The sequence below is a fragment of the Rhinolophus hipposideros genome (genome assembly GCF_964194185.1).
Source record: "Rhinolophus hipposideros genome assembly, chromosome: 3".
NCBI classification, from domain to species: Eukaryota; Metazoa; Chordata; class Mammalia; order Chiroptera; family Rhinolophidae; genus Rhinolophus; species Rhinolophus hipposideros.
The window spans coordinates 76405984-76426260 of NC_138049.1; the positions used below are offsets into that span (position 1 = coordinate 76405984).

A 20277-nucleotide genomic window follows, 5' to 3' on the forward strand; every position below is an offset into this window, starting at 1 on the left:
CGACTCACAAAGTATAGTCCTGAAACTGAAAATATTTTTATTGTTTCTTTTTTAATATATGAGTATATCCATTTCCTTATAACTTTTCTGTTAACAGCTTTTAATATATAATTCATATACAATATAATTTGTCCATTTAAAGTATACAATTCATTGGTTTTTAGTGCATTCAGAGTTGTACAACCACTACTATGAGAAATTTTATAACATTTTCACCACCTCAAAAAGAAATGCTGTACCCTTTAGCTATCACTCCCCGCATCTTCCATTTCTCCCAGCTATAAGCAATCACTAACCTACTTCTGTCTATACATTTGCTAATTCTGTACAATTCATATAAACGGAATCATGTAATATGTGGGATTTCCCAAAATCTTTTAATTTTTTTTCTCTTTAAGTTAAATTCAGTTGTGGTCTCCTATATTTCAGAACAGGACAACAATATCATAAATATCAGAAATTATGTTTAGTTTTTCTGTAATTCACAAAGATATAAAAATAGTTGTGTAATATTATAGAAGTTACCTTATTTTTGAGACTGTTAGACTATATATCTGAATATACTGTATTATCTCATCTAGAAGGCGATCAGTCATGCTATCAAAATCAGCAAAAGTATCATTCTAAACAAAAGCAAAACAGACACATTATATACTGAATTTGTATAATCACATGAAAAACTGAATATACATATTAGTTTTAGTTTAGGCATTGAAAACATGGTTAAAACCAGTGCTTTTTGTTTTTTCTTAGAGAAGTTAGTGTGAAAGTAATAGTCATTGTTTTAAAATGAGCAAAAAGAGAGTTTCTAGGGAAAAAAAGGTTCAAAGTTCTTAATAACACTTACTTTACTTAGTTGTTTGTTTAGCTCACTGCCAACACTTAACATAAGGTTATTTATAATGATTTAGTTAATATTTTCATAGAAATGTGAAATTCTAGAAATTCTGCTCATGTGAAGAGCTCATAAATTGACCTGTAAATCATTTCTATTTCTTTGGGAAATGTACTAATGTTAAATTTTATAGAAATCAGAAAAATTATTTCTACTACTACAGGCATTTTGTAGTAAGCAATTAATATGTAGAAACTAGTACAAAAATGTTTGCTTCCACTGGAAACACTGTGATGTTGTTGTACCTGATTTCTCTCAGACATAAGAAAATCAATTCTTCCCCCGGGTAGTCCAAGTTCAATATAAGTTTTTACTAATCGCAAATCTGCACTGTTACCTAGAAAATGAAGAAAATGAAAAATTATGTCTAAAGGATAAGATAAAGTAAAAGGTGTAAAGTGCATCATCATATATTTTTACAGTTCTCAAAGACAAGTTTATGGCATATGCCAATTTTGAATAGAAAATCCAGTCTGAAATAAGAGTCTTCAATTTTTATTGCAAAGCTATTTCTATGAGCCAGACAATGTCATTCAACAATCTTGTTTCTTAGGAGGTTTTGGTCACACCGATGCTTTCACATTCCCCTCTAACAGTGCACTTGTTTCGCTGGTAGTACTCACTCAGGTACGTGCTTCCTACGTAGTTGTGAATGACTGACTAAAGTACTGCCTACCATCACTACTCCAGATGCATTTTAGATTTAGATTTAATCTGAGGACTTTCCTTTGGTGGTACTGGTATGTACGTATGGAAATAAAAATCCATTTAAATAAACTAGGATAGTTTACTAATTTAGAAGATATCTAGAAATGTAAAACATTTGTAATCCCTTTGGTTTATTTACGAATATAAACATGTCAACATCAATTGCTGAATTTTTACTTTACCCTTCCAATATTTATATCTTTTACATATTTCATGCACTGACAGATATAACTGCTTTATTCCTGATTTTAAAAGGGATACCTGTAGTGTTTCACTACTAAGCATTTGTTTTCCACTGGATGGGAATACATATGCTTAATCATATTAATGAACTATGGCTGGTGCTAAGGAAGGCTTCCAGTTTGGTGCTTAGTTGTCATAACTGGGAATGAATACTGCATTTTTTTTCAATAGTTTCTTTCTTGATCTGCTGATGTAGTATATTTTATTAATAAATTTCTTTATATTTACTTATGTTTGCATTCTGGGAATTAAATCTTATTTGCTAGAGGGTTCTTCGGACATTTTTAAAATAAATTAATTAATTAAATTTCTGCAATATTGTTAGTTTTATTAAGTGTATTTATGTTAAACTGATCTAATGTTTTTGGGGGTATGGGTGTAATATGTTTTTCCTACTTGGTAACAAGGTTAGTTTAACTTCAAGGAATAAAATGGGCTGTACGCAGTCTTTTTTTTTTCTATTATTCTGCAACAGTTTATGTAACATAGGGATAACGTTTCTAGAAAATTTCAAAGATGAGTGTGCCAGAGATTCTCTGGGGGATAATTATTTGAAAACATTATTATTGGGATGGAAGACGTTAGTACTGGAGGTATTTCATTTCTTGAGAGTCAGGTTTTTTTTTTTAAAGAAAAATCTCCAATTTCATGAGCATTTACTAGCACAGAAGTGTATTTAGTATTTTTACAATCCATAAAATCTTTTGTCAATTTGTTCTTACAGAATAACATCATAATACAGTATTACTCCACTAGTCTAGACATATCTGGTATCTTCTAATATAATTCCTAATCAATAGAAAAAGTCTGCTGAGTAAGCCAAATAGCTGTCATCTATAACAAAAACCATAGCACTAAAACCAGGTATCTAGAATTTAAATTATACTCTAATTAATTAGTGAATCTTTAATTTTTAGGTGTTGATTTTTCTAGTCCATAAGGTTTAAAGCCTCAAGCTAAAAGGAAAGTAGGAAGACTATCAAAGGGATACAAAATGATTACTATGAGATGACAGCTGGCAAAAAACAGAGAGAAGACAGAAAAATCCAAAGTTAAATAAGATGCTGGCACATGGATGTCAATTCCAAGGAAAATTTACTTGAAAGAAAATCTAATATGATGCTTAGCAAAATTAAGCATATTCCTGTTTTAAAATGTATTTAAGATTCAATTTGTTTAAGCAATTTAAAACAAATCTTCTTTTCAGTTTCAAGGTGAAATAAAACTAAACGAGATCTATGAAGAAAAGACCACCACTGAGTTGCTTTGGGTCACCAGCTGTTTCATACCATCTAAACCATGCACACAGACGATGAGATGAACGCCCTCTTCAGAGCCGTCCTCTTCTTCCATGCTGAAGTACGGCACTGAGGAGGCCAGCAGGGGGACATCACTGTACATGAACCCCGGGAGTTTCAGTTGCTTCAATTCTTCTCTTGCCTGAAGGAAGCTGAAGCAAAATATTATAAAAGATACTGTTTACAAAGTATTATATTCAGTTTGTAGAACCAAAAAGACAATCTGCTGAATTTATGGACTTTCACAGAAAAGAAAACTCAGCAATATGTGATTTTAAACTGATCAAAATATGTGGGATCACCTGAACGATTTAGAAATAACAGAGCAATTTCCTTTACTATTTTTAATACGTATTCTGATCAAATACAATGAATATTTTAAACCTGAAATCACTTTAAACATATTCTTTTAAATCTGAAATCAACTAAGAAAATATTTGGGGTGGAGTTACGCTTTATACAAAGTTTTATATTGTATGCATAGAAAAGCCGGGAGAAGCACTGGAAAGATGACTGATGTTTATCCTGTAATCAAATCTTGTCCTCTCTGCTCCTTTTTAATCTTACACAAACAGAAGGGAAGGAGCTATTCTATAAAGTGAAACAGTGGGAATGGTAGTTATAGTATTTAGTAGATTACGTTATTTGTATTGGTATTCTAAAAATAGCAACAAGAAGAAGCAGAACTAAGTAGGGGATGTGACTAAATATAATTGGTGGCAGACACTCATTTGGAATGAGGGATTAATCAATTTGGGGATTGCAAACATCAAAAATTTTAACTTTGGTAATATTGTATCATTTGATGCAAATTGATACATAATATTGTATCATTTGGATGCATAAAAGTAAAACGGAGTAGGACACACTGGATCAAACACATAGACCATTGTTTTCATTAATGACTCAGGAATAGCTGAGGTACCCAGAAGGAGGTAATTCTTTAATGGGCTGTTATCACCTCACTGGTGTCACTGGCTTTAGGCACTAGAGATCTTAATTATGTGTACGAATCAGAATAATTTCGGAACTTTAAAATCTACTGTTGACATGACCAGACCTTTCGCTCTAGGGATTATAACTCCATCTGGGGTAAGGTAGTACAATATTTTGAGAACCAGTAGCAGGCTAGTAAAACTATGTTATCTTCACATTTTTCTGGATTTTTTGCTGGTCCATGAAATCTCAATTCTGGAAATCACTGATTTAGCTGAGGCTATCTGAGTCTGGTAGGTTTAGGAAGTTACTGCTAGCCTCTTATTCATCATCTAACATTGTCCTTATTAGCCAGATGTACCTATAAAACCTAACTTTTGTCTGGGAGTTAGTTAAGGGGGGGAAAATAAGGCACTGATGAAAAAAAAGTTTTAACCTTAATTATTCCATATTTCTAACAAAACTACCAATGGAAAATTTATATCAGGAATGTCTAGCTTATAGAAAAAAACTATCACACAGGAAACTACAGATTTGTCAAATTGTAAAATGAGTTCATTTCTCCATTTTAGATAGTTACTCAAAGAATCACGTTTTTGTATTACACAAACCAGAGAATATGAAATATATATGTTATCAGAGAAATAAATAAATAAGTATCTTTACATGTATTTAGAAGCACATGCTATCGCACATTACTTACGCTTGTATTTGAGGTTTTGGTGAATTTTCATACCAGGAAACTGATGAAGTGAAGTTGTAAGAAGAGCTGCTTGGCTGCTTTGTAATGGCATCAGCTTTACTTTTAGAAGAATACTTATTAACACTACAAGGAGACTCTCGTGGTGCAGATGGGAAAGACAAACAACCCGAAGTACAGACAGTAGGCATATTTATACCATCCCTCAGAAATTCCCTGTTTATTTGTTCTGGTTTTATAATTCTTTCTTCTTCTAGTGCGTCTCTGTTTGTACAGTGAGCATTTACTGTTCCATCCAAAGCTGCATACTCTGTTTCTTCATAATACCCATTTTGAACCATTTGTTGATCCTGCTCTTCCTCCTCGTCCTCTTTACCCTGTTCCTCCTGAAGATTACTACTTCCTTTTTCAGAAGCTTCCTTCTGAGGGCTCACTGAATTGCTGTAGCTAATAGCACATGTGTCAGAAATATCCGCACTGCTTTGAGAGCCAAAATAATTTTCCACAAGCCCTTGTTTTACCATGTCAGGACTGGCTGAAAAAGGGTCGCTTATACCCGGATGAGTTTCATTTTTAACTGTAGGGGTTTCTGAATTTATTTGCTTGAGATCTAATGCATCACTATTTTTCCTTTTCACAGTTCTATCTTCACTAACTTCTGTATTAGTAGAAATGGAACCCGAAACAACACAAGGGATGCCTAAACAAACAAGTTTTGAATTTAATGTAGTTGCTGTCCCTATAGAGTTATTAGATTTATCAGGACTCTGGGAGTCTTTACACATAGTGTCCAAGTTAGATTTGGAGCTGCAACTACTTTTCACATCACCGGAAGTATCTTCATCTGAAAAAACAAATTGTAAAGGGTCTTTAGTGCTTGAATTTAAGGAATGTATTGCTATAGTTTCATTGTCCAAATGCCCCGAAAATATGACACTCTGCTGTTGTAAAACAATACTTGACTTTTTAGCATCATCACATTTTGACAAATCAATTGTTTCTAGAGTTGTTAATACAGTTTTGCTATCGCTTGGGTGGCATTCAGGTATAACAGATTTCTTAGAATTTTCATCAGGTGACAGTTCATCATCAGAAGGTAGAGAGTTTATGGATGTCAAAGATGACTGTATTTCACTTAAAGCACTTGTACTCTCAGTACAATGACTTCCTAATGAAAATTTTATATTACAATCAGGTTTCATCAAAAGCTGAGGAAATAATCTTTCATTATTGTAAGGACCTTGCCCTTGCACAGTTTCATATACTGCATCAGGGTTTGGATGTGTTGCAAAAGAACTTGGTTCACTTTCAACACCTGAATCTGAAAATCTAGATGAGGCATATGTGGCATTAATATCTGGCAACTTAATTGTATCTCCACTTACTACAACATGGTATTCTTTTGTAGAAGTAGGTTGAGTACTTCTTAACTTAGCTAATGATTCTCCAACAGAACGATACTTTGTGTCCTGCAAAGCTTCCTTTTCAAGTGTTAGTTCTATAGATTTAGATTTACCATTAGATTCTAAGGATTCAAAGTTGGGTAGTTGTAAACTATCCACAAATATTTCTTCTTGTTGAAGCTCTGTCCAAGGTCCTATTTTAACAGTTATTTTCTCTCCACTGAAAGGATCTTTATTACAGGGCTTTACTTCAATTGTTCTAACGCCTGAAGATGGGTTTGTTTGATGATCATGGCAATCGTCTGATGAACTTCGGGTTGCCACATTGTGTTCCACTTGTGTAATTTCACTATCGTCCTGGGAGATATCAAGTTTACCTGAAATGGACAAATTTGCACAAAGATTTAGGCTGCCAGAGTTCAAAGGATCAAACAGGTCTGGTTGCATATTTTCAATATCTGGAGACTTTTGTTCGGTTCTCTCTGTATTAGTTGGCAAATAGCTAGCTTCCTTTTGACTTGTCTGTCTGACGTAGGTCTTTAGGTCACAATTATATCCACACACTGTGGGATCCTTCTGACTATGTGAAGGATTGCCTTCAAAGCTTTTAAAGAGATCATGTGATGCTGTACTTTTCAAACATTTGTAGCCTACCAAAACCACAGAATCTTTAGAGTTCTGTTTTATTAATTTTTTTGTATTTTCAGGTTTCATTGTTTTCATGAGTTTAGTGACCTTAACCTTGGATTTATTTGATTCTTCATTCTTTCCTTTTAGAGATTTTGTGAGCTGCTTTTCACCTTCTGTATACCAAAAATTGGAGGCACCAGCAGGTCTGACTTTCACCTCTGGGCTAGAAAGTCCAGCTACAGAGCTTTCTTCAGTCTCATATTTATCCATTCTACTGGACTCTGATCTTTGAAGATTCTGAATTCCCATCCAGGGTGCATCTAAGTCTTTTATCCAAAGAAAAAAAAATTCAGGTTTAAAACAAGGTGGGAGAACTCACATGATTAAGTCTACTTTTTCTGACTATAACTTTCTAATATCCTCAAAAATAAATAAAACTGGAGGGGAAAATGTCCCCACATTAGGGAATGGTTTTATATATATATTAGGAAGAATATACTGAAAATTACACACACAGCTTACATATTTTAGTTAGATTATACTTACCTTCAATAACTGAATCTAAATACCTATCTTCAAAGATTATAGGTAATGAATTGAGATCTCCATCTAATTCACTACATTCAATAGGTAGGGGTGGAAGAGAACTGCAGAAGGAAGTATTTTTGATAGCGGTGCACATCTGTAGATGACTCTGAGCACTGAAAAATATTTCTTAAGTCAGACTGTAATTTTTAAAAATTACACCCAATTCCACCTTATAGACTCTACCCATTCCCATTTCCCTCCTCATTCCTGTACCCCTTCCTCAAAATGTAACCACCTTGTGAAAGAGCTCTTTGGTTAGAAATAAAAACTGGTAAAGTGAAAATTGTGGTTTGTTGACAATAAATTATTGGCTTATAAAATTATGGTTTGTTGATAAATTATTTAATTTCTATTATATTCTTCTATACTTTTAAATGTTACTTCAAAGTGAGTTATCTATGTTTAATGTCTGAACTTCCTAATTTGCTGAGAATAGCATATAAGAGAAATACCAAAAGCTCAAATGCCTATTAATGATTTGATGACAGTGTTGGGAAAAAAAAAAGTGTTCCATGGCTATTGCTCTACTTAACACATTTTGATGAATACAATTAATGGGTATTTGAAACAAAGTGTATAACTTTCTAATACAAAAGAGTTTGTTTTAAAGAACATTTTCTCATGGAAAATTTCAAACAAATAAAAGTAAACAGAATAGTATAATCAACCCCATCACTCAGCTTCAACAATTAACATTTTGCCCTTCTTGTTTTATCTATACCCTCACTCACTACCTACGCTCACACTCTATTATTATTTATAGTTTATTTTTTAGGTAAATTCACAGTTACTGAAATACACAAATCTTAGCTGTACAATTCTGACAAATGGATATATAACACCGAATTATTTCCATCTACAAGGAGAGTACTCTCATGTCTTTCCGATCAAACTCCCAGCCCAAGTCACAAGACAACCACTGTTCCGACTTTGTTCACCTTAGTTTTATCTGTTCTAGAACTTCATGTAAACAGAATCATATAGTATAGACTCTTTTATGTCTGACTTCTTTTGCTCAGTACAATGCCCTCAAATTATTCTTTAAAGTCAAAGAAAACTGATCTAAATGTACTCAGTAGGGAAAAATGGAAGGCATCTATTCTGGCTATTTTAACTGTAAGCCATTTGAATAACAGAAGGCAACGCCAGTCAGACTACTTATGAAAATCTGTAATATGTAATAATGAATGTAAGAGATTCTGACCTGTGAAAATAAAGATACGACAAGATGGCCAAATAGAAAGGGAGCCAGAGCTGTATGGGACTACCAAGCTTATAGCAGATGAGACATGGAGGGAGTGGGTAACGTGCAATATACTTCTTTACATAAGGTATGGGTCTTTCATGAAGTAATTCGTAAGATTAAGCCCAATTGGATTAAATGGGATTTCTGAACATTAAATTCTCCTATTTTCTGCATTTTAAATATTGTATATTCTGTCACTGATAAATTCTGAGATAGGTATCTTATGTAAAAGGAAATAAAATCATTTTTATTTCGGATTCATGCTACTCACTGAAGTTCCTGGTATGCAATGGCAGCTTCTCTTGGATGTTCAAAACAAAAGAATGCTTCAGAAAATCTGCGTACCTGAAAAATTCCGAAAGGAAGTATGAATACTGTGGCACATTTGAAAAAACCAATCAAGCATGGGATGGTAGGGAAAATAACTCCCTCCATTAGGCACGACCGCCCCTGTGAGAATAAATATCCCTCCTCAGGGAGATTGCCAGGGCACTATATTTTGGTACTGCATGAAATAAAAGAAACAATAGACTGTAGAGTGAGAAATTTAGGCTTATATCATAGATCCACCACTTATCTTTCTTGAAGACAGGGGCATGTTTGTCTTATTCACCATGACAGCCCCAATCCCATGAATAGTGCCCAACACATGGGATAAATGCCAGAATCAGCTAGTACTTCCCTCATGCTGTGTGCCAGGCATCAAGTATATGCCAGCTGAATTGACTGACTTATTGGCACTGTGACTTTGGGCATTTCGCCTTTGAGCCTTGGATGACTCATTTTCAAAATCTACTTAATACCTGTTGTACTAAGAGGTTATTTTGAGCAGTTTTAAATCTGAAGTGTATATAAATATAAGCTATTATAATTGCCATTATAGCATTCACCACATTTTCCCCTAAATTAATTGTATATATGAATTGTCTTCTCCCCAAATGTGTAATGTTCTTTAGAGTAGGAACTACATTTTGATAATTTTTGTTATCCCCCGAAACATTTATCTTGCTACCGGTATGTCCCCAGAAGCAAGTAGTTGATAAATACTGGTTGAATCTAATTAAATATTTCTTCCATCATATTTATATTTTTACACTTTCATTTCTAATTATGCTAAGAAAGGCTTTATCAGCTATTGGGGCAAAATGAAGCAACAGTAAGGAGGTGGAGAAGATGTTTTGTTTGGAGGACACAGAGAAAAGAGAGAAATTATTTTACATTTTGAAATTATATTATATCTAAGATTCTTTTCTAAAGAGAAATATGATTTAAGTTTCTTTGGTTTTAAACATACAATAAATTGGCGATATATTTGACTCATTATCAAGATCTGGCCAGTTGAATTTCTGACTTATTAAACTTGTTTCCCGAAGCAGATGAGCTAGGGTCTTCAGGGGAACAAATTAATGAGGGAGGTGGGGAGAGGAAGGTACAAGGCATCTCTGAGAAGGATGCATCTTGTGTCATTACTTTCAGATGTTGTCCAATTGCCTCTTCTTCCTCTCTAACACTAAGGAAAAGGTGAGGAAAAATACTTGCCTGTCTATCTATCTACTAGAGATGTTTTACCTGAGGGCTATAAAGTATGAAGAAATGCAGCCCTAAGTCATATGGATTCCCGAAATTGCAGCTGGGCCTGCAACACTGGCTAGTTGTTTTTCCTTCTCTCCCTACCATCCCTAATTCCGACAATAGCTATCATTTCTTAACAACATCTTACCTATCAGGCTCTATGCTAAGCATTTTATTTCCATTATTTGATTTAAACCATATAAAAACTCTATGAAGTGGAGTTTTAATAAGTGAGAAAATGGACACAAAGAAATTAATTACCTGTCCAAGATAACATAGCTTGTAAGTGATAAAGACGGAGTTCAAACAAAAATTTGAGAAATTCCAAATCTTGTGCTCCAATCCACTTATCTCTGCCCTTCTGAATTCAGACTCCCTGTGACAAGGAAATTTTTCCTCTCCTCTATACAGCCATAATAGTTCTCGTTCTAAATTTACTCCTTCCATAATTTTTGTGCTGTGGCAATGTGTAATAAATAAACCTATTAACTGCATTATGTGGCCATAACTAAAGTATGACTGCCACCTGACAGCAGCACATCTTAATTTGGGGCGAAAAACATATATAGAAAAATGTCAAATTTACAAGATCAAAGTTAGGATATGAGTACTATATATTATGACAAGTAAGTGTGGCATTAACATAATGATACTGAATAGATAAACAAAGTAAGAAAAGAAATAAAAACATGTTCACAAAAAAATCTGTATAACCATGTTTATATTATCTTTATTCATAATAGCCACACAAAAAAGAAAACAAATTGAAATCATCAATAGGACAAAAGATAAACTCTACAATACCATATAATGGAATACTACTCAGCAACAAAAAGCAATTACTGACACACACAACAACACGGATTAATCTAAAAACAATTATGCTCAGTGAAACAAGTCAGATATAGAAAGAGTACATATTGTATTACTGAGTCTATTTATATGGACTTTAAATATAGACAAAATTAAATGATGATAGAAAGCAGAACAGAGACTACTTATGGGGTGTGGGAATGTCTGAAGTAATGAAAATGTCCTATGAATTGAGTGGGGTGCTAGTGAGAGGGGTGAACAGATTTGTCAAAACTCATTTGATTGAACACTTAAAATTTGTGCATTTACTGGATTTAAACTTACCTCAATAAAATAAAAACAAACCTTCATTACTTGAAGATACATATAATATAGTCTTAACACCCAGTAGGCTGGCATAATTACATCCATGCTCTACTCCTCTCATGTTTCTGCCTGTCTCTTGGCTGTGCAGTTTACAACATCTATTGTGTTTCACTAACACTGGGCAGTGGTCTATTTGCCTGTCTCACTTTGATCAAGGACAAAAATGAATTGCTAAGTTTTCTAGATCATATCTCTGGGGTTATTTGGATCTTATTGTAGGATCTTATTTCTCAGGAAGATTGAATTCAACTACAAACATCATCCTCACTTAGGTCAAGTGATTTGAGATACAGCTATTTTTGAATCCATGTATAATGCTTTCACAGGAGATATTATCCTGTCATTTGTATAACATGAAACTTTGTTTTTCATTAGTTTGGTAAGGGTATATTTGTGATCACCATAGCATAACAACTTGTTTTGGTTTTTAGAGAATCTTTACAAAGTTGGTTTACATTGACATTTGACACTTGCCAGTGTAAAGTTGAATTCCCAGGAATAATGACTAAATGTGAGTACGTATCTTTGACTCCCTTTTTTATTGATTTTGTTAGTAACTTGTAAAAGCATCTAAAACACTATCACTGACTGAGGTATTTCAAGCTAATATGCCTTCACTAAGTAGTTTTCAGAGATAAACACGTTAGTGATTGCATTCCCTGAGCATTTTGTTTTGGCGTGCTCTTTTTAAAGTCACTTAAGGAGACTGTTTCTTTCGTTTGTCACCATGTTTCATATTACCCTAATCTTTGACTTTATTTCCTGTTATCTTAAAGACAATAGATTTTTGCCCTTATTTTGTGTTCAAAATAAAGTTCAGAGAGCATTCAGTAACATGAAAATGTAAAAACTTAAGTAAGAAGTAATTTTCTCTTTTTTGCAGGATAATTTTTTTAAGAGGGGAAAATATCTCACCTTTTATGAGTATATATGCCAATATTAATTAAAGACATGAAAATTTATTCCCCTTCACTTTTGTCACCTGTTAAGTTCTTAAACAGAAGAGACAGATATTAGATTTTATGCCTGGTTTTCAAAATAAGTAACCAATGATAATTCAAGAAGCTTGTATTTGAGTTTATAAAATTTAGATCTCTTGAATGTAAACTTTTTATGCTAAGCATCTGAGGACTAGGAATTTTTTAAAAAAATCAAATATATACCAATATCAGACATAAGAGTCTGCTATAACATGGATATATACATTAAGTAAATTTAGATTACAAAAAACTTTTCTCCCACTTGCCATGTGGATTTTTCCCACTGCATGTAATAAATTAATGATTCTAAGAAAACTGTATTAGTAGCAGCCATAAACATAAAACTTTCTCTCAATTTAAAAAAGGGATAAGTTTTATCATTTAAAGATTTCACCATGAAAATAACTGCTGAAGGGTCTTAATTTATAAGACCCTTATATTGGGAAAACTTGAGTTTAAGACTTTTCTTTCTGTCCTCATATTCTGTGCCTCAAAGAACACTATTAAGAGAGTAAAAAGGCAAAACATAGAAGAAAATATTTGAAAATCATCTATCAGAGTTGTTTTGGCATATATATAAAAAATTTCTGCATCTCAACAACAAAATGACAAACAACGCAATTAAAAAATGGGCAAAGGACTTTGAATACAATATTTCCTTGAATATGCATTTCTCAAAGAAGATACACAAATGGCCAACAAACACACAGAAAGCTGCTCAGTATGATTAGTCATTAATAAAACGCAAATCAAAACCACAATGCAATGAAACACCATTTTGCAACCCACTAGGTGGCCATAATAAAAATAACAAAAACAAAAAACCATAAAATAACAAGTGTTTGTGAATATGTGGAGATACTGGAACACTCTATTACTGGTGGGAATGTAAAATGGTGCAATGGCTGTGGAAAATAATTTGGAGGTTTCTAAAAAGTTAAACATAGAGTTACCATACAACTCAGTGATTCCACTCCTAAGTACCAGGTCTGACAATTAAATTCTCAAACTTGTTGCAACAATGTTGCAAATCTTTTTTGATATCAGAGGGATTGTTCATTATGAATTTGTACCAACTGGACAGTAAATCAAGTCAAAATTGCTTTGAAGGGTGGACTAGGTGCTGGCGTCAGTGCATAGCTCCCCAGGGGAGTATTTCGAAGGTGATGGTAGTGATATTCAGCAATGAGGTACGTAGCACTTTTTCTAGGATGAGTTTGCGAACTTAATTGTCAGATATTGATGGTTTATTTCTGGGCTCTCAATTTGATTACATTGATTTATTTGTTGATTTTTATGCCAGTACCATACTGTTTTGATTACTGTAGGTTTGTAGTATAGTTTGAAATCAGAACATGTTGATGCATACAGCTTTGCACGTCTCTCAGGATGGCTTTGGCTATTTGGGCTCCTTTATGGTTCTGTACAAATTTTAGGATTATTTTTTCTATTTCTGTGAAAAACACAATTGAAATTTTTATAGGAATTGCATTGAATCTATAATAGCTCAGGCAGTATGGATATATTGATATTAATTCTGGTCCATGAACATGGGATATTTTCCATCTGTGTCATCCGCAAATTTCATCAAAGTCTTGTAGCTTTCAGCTCCTTGGATAAATTTATTCCTAAGTGTTTTATTGTTTTTGATGCTATTGTGAATATTGTTTTATTTGTTTTTCCATTGTTTCATTGTTAGTATATAAAATACAACTATTTTTGGATGTTGACTTTGTAGTCTACAACTTTCCTGAATGTCCTACAACTTTACTGAATTTACTGATTAATTCCAACAGTTTTTGGTTGAGTCTTTAGGAAAGCTCATACATGTATCATCTTTGACCAGAAGATAATTTTACTTCTTTCTTTTCTGTTTTGGATACCTTTTCTTTTTCTTGTCTATGAGGTCTGACAATTAAGTTAGGCGAACTCATCCTAGAAAAAGTGCTACGTACCTCATCACTATGGTCACCTTCGAAGTACTCCCCAGGGGAAGCTATGCACCAACGCCAGAGCCTAGTCCACCCTTCAAAGCAATTTTGGAACTCTTTTTCTGGAATAGTCATCAGAGTAGTTGTCATATTACCCTTGATGTCCTGAACGTCATCAAAATGTCTTCAGTATTTCCTTTACCTTCAGGTAAAGAAAGAAGTCATTGGGGACCAGATCAGGTGAGTAGGGATGGTGTTCCAATACAGTTACTTGTTTCCTGGCTAAAAACTCCCTCACAGACAGTGTCGTGTGAGCTGGTACATCGTCATGTTGCAAGAGCCATGAATTGTTGCCAAAAAGTTCAGGTTGTCTAACTTTTTCATGTAGCCTTTTCAGCACTTCCAAGTAGTAAACTTGGTTAACTGTCCAGTTGGTACAAATTCATAATGAATAATCCCTTTGATATCAAAAAAGGTGAGCAACATCATTGCAACAAGTTCACAAACTTAATTGTCAGACCTCATATTTGTGAATTTTCCAGATTCCTCCTCTTAATTGATTTCTACTTTCATACCATAGTGATGGGAAAGACACTCAGTATGGTTTCAATTTTCTTAAATTTGCATAGACCTGAACTTTCACTTATCAATTGATCTATCGTAGAGAAAGTTCTGTGTGTGCCTGAGAAAAATATGTACCGTGTTTTCCCAAAAATAAGACCGGGTCTTATATTAATTTCTGTTCCAAAAGACACATTAGGGCTTATGGTCAAGAGATGTCATCTTGAAAAATCATGCTAGGGCTTATTTTTCGGTTAGGTCTTATTTTTGGGGAAACACGGTATTCTGTTGTTGTTGGATAGAATGTTCTTATGTTTGTTAGGTCTATTTGGTGTAAAGTATGGTTCAATCCAATGTTTCTTTGTTGATTTTTGTGGCCAGATGATCTATCCATTGTTGAAAGTGTAGTATTAAGACCCTTTCATTATTGTATTGCTTTCTATTTCCCTTCAGATCTGTATTTGCTTAATATATTTAGGCTCTGATGTTCAGTGCATGTATACTTACATTGATAGATCTTCTTGATGAATTGATCCCTTTGTCTTTATATTATATAATGACCTTCTTTGTCTCTTATTATTTTGACTTGTCTAGTTTTTTGTGATATAAGTATAGCTATCCTTGTTCTCTGTTGGATTCCACTTGCCTGGAGTATCTTTTTCCACCACTTCACTTTGAGCCTTTGTGTGTCCTTAAAGCTAAAATGAATCTCTTCTGGGAGCATATAGTTGGTTCTTTTTCCTTTAACCATCCAGCCACTCTATGACTTTTGATTGGAGCAGTCAATCCGTTTACATTTAGAGTGACTGCTGGTATGTAAGGAATTACTAATACCATGTTATTGTTTTTTGGATGTTTTATAGTTCCCTCATTCCTTTCTTCCTATCTTGCTGCCCTCCTTCGTGAACTGATGATTTTCTATGGTGATAAGCTTTGATTTTCTTCTTTTTTGATGTCACAATTTACCTCTTTACATATTGTGTATCCACTAACAAATTATTGTAGCTATAATTATTTTTAATACTCGTGTCCTTTAACATTTATACTAGGTTTAAATAGTTAACACACCACCATATTACTGTATTAAAGTATTCTGAATTTATATACTTACCTTACTGGTGTGCTGTTATTTTCACGTTATAATTAGTATTGTTTTATTTCAGCTTGAGAATTGTTTTCTGCATTTTTTGTAATGAAGGTCTAGGGTGATGAATTACCTCAAGAATTTTGTTCATCTGAGAAAGTTTATTTCTCCTTCAATCCTGAAGGATAACTGCTAGATAGAATATTCTTGGTTGGCGGTTTTTTACTTTCAGCACTGTGAATATATTATCCCACTCTCTCTTCTAGTCTGTAAGGTTTCTGCTAATAAATCCGCTGATATAGCCTTATGGGGGATACAGGTTTGCCAAAGCTTGCTTTCACCGCTGCACTGCTGCCTTTGGTAGTGCAGATAGGAAGCCACCTGCTGAGTGGAGGATGTGTGGGTGAGACATGTGGGATGATGGAGGTGCTCATGGTCAGCTGGGGGTATCTGCAGGTGAGGCTTTCCCAACAGCTCACAGGCAGATGTCTTGATGACCTCTGTGATGTAGTTAGTAGGATCCACATTCCTTAATGCCTTTGAGAGTCCCATCTGCTGCTCTCCCAGTCTCTTCCCATCCCCAGTCATGGAGCTTCCAATTTAGTACTCTGCATGGGGTGAGAGAGCAAGATGACTCTCTCTGGCAATGTCCTGCACAGCTGTGGAAGCTGGGTACTCACTCATCTGCTCTTCTTTTTCCCTACAGGAGAAATCACAGACAAAGAAGGGCTCTCCTGGACCTAAGAGGTGCCACCTTGGGTGAGGGGCGGTGTGAGTCAAGACAAGCTGTTTCTCTTGCTGGACCTCCAATGTGTCCAAATTTGTATTTTTTGTGTTCCAGTGGAGTGCTGGAACTTCTCCTCTGGAAACCTGAACTTCCACAAAGGCTCTCTCGAGCATAGATGATGGTCTTAGTCAGTGCTCTCCAGGGCTCCCAGATGGTCACGAAGAGGAGCTGGAGCTGGTTAATAGGCCACTGTAGGATCCACAGCCAGGACTGAGGTCTGTGTGCCTACTACCTGACACACAGGTGGCGAGACTCCTCCCGGGTCCCCTGATGTATGGTGCTGGATCCCACAGCTCCCACGAAGTCACTTTTGTTTGTGAATGTATGCTGAACTTTTGTTGTGGGTGGGACAAAAACCAGGAACATCTTATGTCACCATGATGCTGACATTATTCTTTCTTTTATCTTTTTAATTAGCATGGCGCACTGTGAATCATTCACATACAATCGTCTCTATGCTCTAATGTGATTGTGCACAGCACGTGACTACAGAACTCAACAATTTTGGATGACCTAATTTTCCAAGAATCTGATTATCTGCCCTTTCTGAATCTTGATACTGAATAATATGGTTGAACCAATAATTGAACTAATTCATTCAATTGCTCTTTTCAAGTATAGATTTACACTTCCTCTTTTTAGTCTCTTTGCTTTAATATTTGCTTTTACCTCGACAAAGAGAGATTCCATACCATAGATCCACTTCTGTGACTTAGTTTAGTTTTGCTGCCTCTAAATACATTAGCAGACAGCCTGAAGACATTACTGTAGCCAAGTCTGTCTCTGTACAATGAATGACCCTTAGACTGCTTTGGTTTTTGTAGGCTTTGCAATGTATTCTCAGAATACTGATATACTTTATGAGCAAAGTTCCTGTTGAATTACATAAATGGGAACCAAAGGACATAATATGCCACCATTTCTACAGTTTTTATGATACACAGCAGGGCAGGGCAGGTTTATTATCCCTGGTTAAGAAACATTAGGGCACTTTCTCATTGTTTCCTAATTACCCCTCCTTGATTCCTGTAAGAGTTAAATAGGCCCTGTCTTATCTGGAATGGGTGACAAAAGGGAAGCTCTAGCTAAAATCTTTTATTTTTGGCATTTTATTTTTCCATAAACCTTATTTTTGTCTTGCTCTCCTTTCTTTGCTCCTTTTTTTCAAAATTCTGTTCACCAGATGCTTTTCTGACTATTGAAATTTACCTTCTTATTCCTATTCCACCCAGGACACCAGCCCCATAAAATATTATGCTATAAAGTTTCCTCTGATCCTTGCTATCTCTATTTTGAGAAGTAAAATACCAAGTGGTGAAGAACACCAACTATTGAGCCATTTTGCCTGGGTTTGAACCCTGTCTCTGCCACTTACTAGTCGGTAACAGCAAATAAGGACAAATTCATAATCATAGTGGAAGATTTTAACACATTTTTTTTTTTTGGTAGTTGATAACACTAGCAGCCATAAAATCATTAAAAATGAAAAAGTTGAACAAAATGATTTATAACCTTAACCTAGCAGACATATTCAGGACACTTAACCCAGAATATGCATTCCTACTATAAATAAAGCAAGTCTCAAAAAATATTAAAGTACTGAAATCACACAGAGTGTGTCCTAATCACAGTTAAGATAAGCTAGATATCAGTACCAAAAGACAACTAGAAAATTCATGTATTTGGAAATAAATAAACATACTCCTGGATATGAAAGATTTTTACTGAGCAAGAGATAGAGGTATGCTCAGGTTACCTCAGGCTGTGTGGGATTTTTATAAGGATATTCAGCAAAGTAAGGATATCCAGGGAACTGACTCTGAATCCAAACAGCCAGTTCTTATAAATTGATATGCTGTTATTGCCATTAGAATGTAACAAATACACTAATGTCCTAAAATAACTCTAGTAGCTATTGTTTCAGAAAGAAGCATTTGCTGTCTCCTTTTCTGGTCATTCTTCCATTCTCATGTTCCTCTCTATCTCTGACTCTCTCTGCTTTGCTTTTAACCCTTTTTACTTTCATCTCTACAAATGATAATTGGTTAACTCATGGCTTCTACTGTCTCATGGCTTTTGCCTACGGTATTTTCTCTCTTGATTTCTGCCACTGCTTACCTAACGGTATCTCTTCTTCTGTGTTCCATGTTTAAATTACTCAAGAGAAATGATGTGAACATGTTAGACAATCCTTCTTCTAATAGAAAATGCCCCAGATTGGCTGTTTATGCAGCAGGCCACCTCAAAAATTACTCGTCTTCCTCATGTCCATGCTATGGATGACTGGCTTTGGGCTAAGCGCCAATCTCTAATTCAGGATTGCAGGGTCACTTGATGCAAAACATAGTAACTTACGGAAAAGAACTGTCTCTGGTCCTTTACTTCAGAAGAAGATTGAATATGGGTAAGCATTCAATTTGTTGGACATACGAGCAAGGGAAAATAGCTAAATTTGAGACAACATATCCAATGTATACTAATAGTTTTGTTTATATGTGTTAATTAGTCAAAAATTTTGATGCAATAGATGGTAGGTTCCAAAAACAAATTGTTATTGTAGGTTGCAATTTTCCCCATTTTGCAGTCATGTGTGTATAAAGTAGTTTCTATGGTATCCTCTCATTGACTAGTATATTGTTTCTGTTTATATACATAAAATAAAGGAACATATAGATTTGTGACTTTAGGAAACCATTATATATGCTAAAGGGAAAAAAGAAACTTTTCTAAATAACCTTGAATCAAAAAATAAATTGCTCACAAGAATTAGAAAATACTGAGGACTGAAAAATATAAAAATACATTATATCAAAATTTGTGAAATGCAGCTGAAGTAGTACTGGTAAACATAAATTTAAATGCATATACAGTAAGAAATGCTAACGTTAATAAGCTAAACATCTACTTATAGAAGTTAATAAAGACAGCAAAATAAACTATAGAAAATAATAGGAAATACTAAAGGCAAAAACAATCCTAATGAAACTGAAAACAAATCATACAAGAGAGAATTAACATCAAACGTTGGTTCTTTGAAAACAAAAATTAAAAAATGACAAAGTTCTGGTGAGATTGATCAAGAAAAAAGAGTGAAGGCACAAATAACTAATATCAGGAATGAAACACAGGAAAATCCTACTGATATTACAGATGTTAAAAAGATAATTCAAAGATATTATGAATTATTTGTTGCCAATAAATAAATTTAGACAGAACAGACTTCTAGAAAAATATAACGTACCAAAACTGATTGAAAAAGAAATAAAATATAGATCTCTCACTAATATTGTATCACCTGAATCTAACCACAAGGAAACACGATGCAAACTCAAGTTGAACGGTCTATGCTACTACTGGCCAAAACTCTTCAAAAAAAGTTAAAGTCATGAAAGACAAAGAAAATGTAAGAAACTAATTCCATATTAAATGTGTCTAAAAAGAGTTTAAAGGAATATGACAACTGAATGCAATGTGTGATCCTGAATTTAATCCTGGAAAAGGTTATCAAACAAACATTATTAAGACAATTGATGAAA

At 34.3% G+C, this 20277-nt stretch overlaps 1 protein-coding gene across 5 annotated transcripts in view; it reads right to left on the bottom strand.

Moving 5' to 3' along the window:
- Positions 1–20277, bottom strand: part of FAM135A (family with sequence similarity 135 member A) — an 88430-nt gene that overhangs the window by 16223 nt on the left and 51930 nt on the right. For 2 of the 5 annotated variants that reach the window (XM_081044202.1, XM_081044201.1), the window contains 6 exons: positions 8919–8992; positions 7360–7514; positions 4784–6560; positions 3136–3296; positions 1141–1232; positions 526–623 (listed from right to left, as the gene is read on the bottom strand). In XM_081044202.1, coding sequence (XP_080900328.1) covers positions 526–623; positions 1141–1232; positions 3136–3296; positions 4784–6560; positions 7360–7514; positions 8919–8992 — 2357 coding nt within the window. Of the gene's footprint in view, positions 1–525; positions 624–1140; positions 1233–3135; positions 3297–4783; positions 7140–7359; positions 7515–8918; positions 8993–20277 lie in introns of all 5 variants that reach the window. The other 3 variants (XM_081044200.1, XM_081044199.1, XM_081044203.1) reach the window with 2 other exon arrangements.